The sequence below is a fragment of the Protomyctophum bolini genome, assembly GCF_963924005.1.
Source record: "Protomyctophum bolini genome assembly, chromosome: 13".
Lineage (NCBI taxonomy): Eukaryota > Metazoa > Chordata > Actinopteri > Myctophiformes > Myctophidae > Protomyctophum > Protomyctophum bolini.
The window spans coordinates 26,158,877-26,164,876 of NC_137874.1; the positions used below are offsets into that span (position 1 = coordinate 26,158,877).

At 41.3% G+C, this 6,000-nt stretch overlaps 1 protein-coding gene across 8 annotated transcripts in view; it reads right to left on the reverse strand.

Annotated features, from left to right (window-relative positions):
- Positions 1 to 4,931, reverse strand: part of auts2a (activator of transcription and developmental regulator AUTS2 a) — a 322,838-nt gene extending 317,907 nt beyond the window's left edge. For 6 of the 8 annotated variants that reach the window (XM_080780259.1, XM_080780256.1, XM_080780258.1 and 3 more), the window contains exons 1-2: positions 4,807 to 4,930; positions 1,906 to 2,609 (exon numbers count right to left, since the gene is read on the reverse strand). In XM_080780259.1, the coding sequence (XP_080636385.1) occupies positions 1,906 to 2,181 (276 nt within the window). In that variant the 5' untranslated portion in view covers positions 2,182 to 2,609; positions 4,807 to 4,930. Of the gene's footprint in view, positions 1 to 1,905; positions 2,610 to 4,806 lie in introns of all 8 variants that reach the window. The other 2 variants (XM_080780254.1, XM_080780255.1) reach the window with 2 other exon arrangements.
- Between the last annotated feature and the right edge of the window lie 1,069 nt (positions 4,932 to 6,000).

Sequence of the window (6,000 nt, forward strand, 5' to 3'; positions counted from 1 at the left end):
AAAAACAGTGCCTTCATATCTTAAAAGCCTAGTTGTTGATTTGTTCTTCTCTAGTTCTTTCTTTCTCGTAGTCTTTTTTTACTGTTCCATAAAGCTCTCTGTGACAAGCTGTTTTGTAAAAAGGGAAGAAAACGTCATACAGTAAATTAATTTGATATTGATTTGATACGATTCTGCTATATAATGTGATTTATTATTCACTCTTTTCTTATTTGATCACAGTTGCAAGTGGAAATAACATCCCTAAAATGTCAAAATCAATTATCCTCACAAGCATAAAGCCAGGAATCAGATACTGGATTGAGACTGCAAACATTTAAACAGTCTATCAGGGACAATTTTATCAATTCTTAGTACTGTAATTAGGTCCACATAATTATTACTACTACTTATGTCTCTGGTTCGAGACATTGGCAAGGTTGTAAGTCACTTAGTCTTACAGGAGTAAATTGATAAGTCAAAGGTTTGTAAGTGACCTGTTTTTTTTTTTTGCTGTTAGAAGTGTTAAATGGCTCTATAGTAATAATTGTAATAGTGTTTGTTCTATTACAGGGGTCTCCCCCATCTCCCCAATTGGAAGTGATGTATAACAAAATAAATTAGCAGACAACATTGGAACTGGAACACTATAAAATGTAAGCTGATTATGGGATATCCTGTGGTCCTTGGGGGGACTCCAGTAGGTCACCAGCCAAATGCAACTAGATCATCAAGATCAGTTTAACGACTTTAACCCTATATACAGACTATTTGAAAATAGCCGATCTACAAGCAGTGAATCTGCTAGTTTCAAAACGACTTGATAAAATGTGAAACTTTTCTAAAAAAAGATTTAACATTTTAGAATTCGCCGCCATTAATTAATAGCGTACTGCCAGGGTTTTATCACGCGTAACACTTACTTTGAAGAGCCAAATATCTGTAATCGCGTGTTACAGTGACAAACTGCTGTGTGTGGTGTCTTGACCGGTTGTTGTTCTCTCGGTCGGTGGTGGAAAAACCCGACCGCGAGTATCACAGCGCCTGCTACAGGCCGTTGAAAACGCTTGTCTGGGCCAGAGAAACGAAATTTAAAAGCTCCTCCGAGGCGGACTCAACTAATGTTAAATATCCTATAATATCTGGCACAACATTAACACTAGATAGCAAACAAGGAATTTGCTCTTTCGCTGTAAAAATAAGATATTAATAAGATGTGTACATAAGATATTCTTATCGGGATGGTGAATGTATTGTTGTATACAATAGCGAGCGAGTCATAAGTCACAGCTGGAATGCAGCTCATGCATTCCAAGAAGTGGAAAAGCCTGCACAAAAGACATTAATCCCACTTTGAATAAACCTCAGGCCCAGCGTTATTACATGGCTCGAGTTGTTCCTCTACTAGTAACTCAACAAAACAGACAAACCATCAATAATATGCAGGCCTAATTTATGCTCCTACGCGTGTGTAAACAAAACAGCAGCTCGAGTTTGTAGATCTGCTATTTTCAGCGTGCGACAACGCCGCACGACAGTGCATAAATCAGGCATAATAGTTAACCAATCCCTGATGTAGCCCATGTTGGGAACTGTCTTATGAAAACAAATCCGGAGCCGTGCACAAATCAACAACCAGCACTGAGTGACACAGATAGAGATCTATGGCTGCAGCGCCTCATTTAAAGCCACATCTGTTGAAATCCAGCTCACACAACAACCAAATATGCACACAAGAAGATGCCAAGTCCTGAGGCAGCCTGTGCATCAAGACAGAGAGAGAGAGAGACTCATGTAATCATCTTAACATAGTGTTAAATGACAATAACAATAACAAAAAATAACAACCAAACACTTCAAACCGTCCATCCACCCATGGCTGAAGAGCAGCTCTGCAGCAGCAGATCCAAGCTCAAGAGAACTCACCTCCAACGCCTCCAGTGTCATGAAGCCGGTGATTGAGAAGCCATCGATGATGTCCTCTTCGGCTGAAGTAGACTCCTTTCGCTTTCTCCGCGGGGGTCTGGGACGGGAGGACGGGGGCTCCTTGCCCCCCTCCCGCTCAGAGTCGGAGGAGAAGCGGAAGACGGCACCACTTACATGGTTGTTGTTGCTCTTTATCCCTTTGGATTTGTGCCCCTTATCCCGCAGTGACCTCGACTTCCTCTTTTTGCGGAGGCCACTGGATCGAGGACCATCCATGTCCTTGAGGGCGGGGGATAAATCCCTCCTCTTTATACAGAGAACCTGAGCCTCTCAAGGGTGACCACAGGCACGGATGAACGTCCGGCTGGTGCAGCAGAACTCCAAAATATCCCAAGTAAACGGTTATATCAACGAATAAAATCCAAGGTAACCAGGTAATATCCAACAGGTGAAGGCTTGTGACTGGTCCACTGGCTAGGCTCCATGCATAGCTCCCCAGGGGCAGTCCATCACAGTCCAGAGACAGAGGGTGAGATGGTATTTTAAAACATTGCAATCAGGCTGTCAACACCAGCAGGGGGAGATTAAAAAAAAGAAAGAAAATAAGATTTCAAGTTAAAGAAAATGTCTGGTCAGTGAACATGTCCCGCCATGATGAGATAGCCATTTGATGCCACATCTTTCTTCACAAGAAATCTCTCCTCCTAGATGACAGAGAGAGAGAGAGAGAGAGAGAGAGAGAGGGAGGGGGGGCGGGAGAAAATAATTGTAACATGTTTGCTTAGCAATGATATTGCTGATTCTCAAATATGTTATATTTGAGTGAGACACAGTGAGACATTTCCGCAAAAGGTGATGATATAAAGTATATTAGGGTTTTTACTATTCTACCTAATGTGGGCTGAAACGTGTCTTTAGGGCGGTCGTGGGATCATCTGCTGAGTTTATTATCTTGTCCTACTTTGCCAAGTCATTAGAGCCCTGGGCTGAGATCATTGTGTTCTAAGTGTCTCTGAAGCTTTACCACCAGCTCGTCTCCTACTGTACATCCTCCACTTAACATACACTGTGAATTATATTTTTGTTCCACTGATTATGATTAGGTGTTAACATTTGGCTTTTTTCCCTTGTGTGAACTTCTCGCAATAAAAGTAATGTTGACATCTGACTTATTATAGTAGAACTGTAAGGTGGCCAAGTGCGACAATGTCAGTAATTGTTAGTAATTCATGTTAACATTAGCCCTATTACTGTAACAATAATGTGTATTATCAAACTGAGATATACAGCATAGCTTCCGTTGAATCAACAGTTGCATTAAAATGCTGTTAGAGTACGCTCTTCCCACCCACCCTTCCCAAAACATACCTGCTATGGTAATTGAACTAATTTGCATAATTAAACCATGTCGAAGCACATTTCACTCGTACACTATGTAGCTTAATACCACATGCAAAATAATCTTTCATTCATTATGCATATATGCATAGTATAACATCTTGGTACATTTACGATGAAGCATTGGTTTAATTTCTAACTGTGAAGATATGGCTATCAACCATTCACATGAGTGTTAGTCATATATGCATAGACTGTCAGCGGACTCTTTTCAACTGCATGCATACTACTCCATGCTGATCTATTTCTCTTATTGTGATGTCATCTACTAGCACACAACTCTCAATTCACCACAATTAAGTTCTGCCTCGATATCACCTTAGCTGTAAGACATGCCTAATTTAATTCTACACTGTCCTTGGGGAATGTTTATGGAGAGAATTCTGCCAAGAAAACTATATACTGTAAACTGGACCCTAAAATTATCTCACCATCACACATTGTAACACAGATCTCAGCAGGTCATAGTAGTCAACCGTTTAATTATGCTAGCCTGTCACCTTAATCCTACCACATTGGGATGCAACATTCAACAGCTCTGGTCTAATTCTGAATTATTCTCCAGACAGCCTACAGTAGCCTACTCTAGGCCTAGAGCCACTGCACGCCACTCTGGCAGTGTACTCTTAAAACACATATGGGTTCTGTATGTGTCCAGAATATCAATTCTCTTCCATGACATCACACGAGTGGTATCCTGTTTAACAGGGAACTTGAATCAACAAACTATACAGGCATGTTCAATACTATCTAAATTGTATTCTGCCCTTAATTGTTAGTGGACATTTAAAGACAGAGAAACACCTTTTTTGCATCACCAGGCAAATCAAGAACCAATATTATGTCACCATCTTTAACTTCACACAATCTTACGAGCCAAAGGTTATATGCTAGTAACTATATGCAAGTTTTTTTTAACTGTAGTATAGAATATTATGCTACATTATTCTGCACAAATATTTCAAACTACAATAATCATAATTAGAATCATGGCAAAATTGTCTGCAAATTAATGCATAACAAAGGTAGCTACAACAAACCAGCATCCCAACCCTGTCTATGCAGCAAGGAGCCCAAATCAACCTATTCTATGCAGCTGTTTTCTCCAGTAGGCTAGAGCCCAAAAGGCAATTTCACCTTTCCTGACTGTCCTAACGGCATTCCCCCCAGCACCTATCCCTTTAACCTGATGCCCCGTGCCACCACTCATCTAATGACACACATACAAATAAATAACGCTTCACATGTGTTGTTCAAAACCTATATTCTCCCCTTCGTCCTCCCTTTTCTAGTCCTCTCCTTTTAAAATACTCTTTCCCTGTCTTCGTTGAGTCCTTTTTGTCTGCCTCTCTCTCTGTCAGTAGATATCACGCTCTGTATCCAGTCCAGCCCACAACAGCGACTGGCACTGCCTCCTGTTCCAGCTCCGCTTAATTTTCACTAAGACACAAAGCGAACCTCTCTTCCTCCAAGACACGTCATGCAAAACCAAGAAATGCAAACCCTTAGAAGTGGGGACCGTCCGGACAAGTTGCAGGGCTTCGGATACGAAAGGTCATTAAAAGATAAAGCACAAGAAGAAATTGAGCTGACAAATAAATCCCGCAAGGAACCATAGGGTATCTCCGCTCTCAATCCGTGCTTCGGGATCCCAGAGAAGGGACCGGGCGCAGTGATACGGCTATGCCGCAGTGCCGCTTTACAGGCTGTACGCTTCTTCCTCGTCACAAATAGTGCTGTCTATGGAATTTGCAACACGATGGAATGAACTGCGCATCGTGTAACAGTAACACGCACGCACTGCACAATTGAGAGACCTTTTGGCTTTTCATTAACATATCCCTCCCTAATAATATAGCCTTTGATTGATTTTAGGCTACTCTATACAGTCATGTTACTGGACTATACACAGCTGGCCAGCTGGAAGAGTATAGCCTGAAATAATAAAAGTTTGAATTCAAACAAATTCCTACAAATACAGTCAGAAATTATCAGAAAAGTATCCTATTTATGACCAGGCGTTTGCAGGCGTTAGGACTTCAAACGTGCAACTTACCGGTAGTTTTCGCTCTCTCTCTCTCTCTCTCTCTCTCTCTCGCATTGGCGCGCGCGCGCACACACACACACACACACACACACACACACACACACACACACACACACACGCATGCCATGTAGCCTAATTTACACCAGATCATTATCAGCCTCCGGTTTTTCTGTTACTGACACACTTAAGTTTTGTGCAGACTGGCTCAGGTGTCAGATTATCATTTTGGTTTGATACTAGACTATAGTATTTTGCTTCAGGGACACCTGGGGGGCACATATTCTATCATCATCTCCCAACCTACAGAGACACTAGACGCCTGAGCTCAAAGTGTTTCACAGCAAGCAGCCGGGTGGATTAGAAAATGCATATCCTACTGTACAGTTCCCTTACCAACACTTTAACTTGATCTATAAAATAAGAAACATGTTTTGTTCTAACTATGTACCTTATGGCTTGCACGATCAAGAGGTTTCATTCTTGAGCCAGCCAATAACCATACATTTAGGACACTGCAAGTCTCTTGAGCAACTGATTAATTATGTCGGAGTAATCTATATGCTATTGATATTCTATGGTCCGGAAAGAGATACATGCTTATACAAAGTTGTAATTATTCAAAATCTATAGCCTGTACTGTATAATTTGCC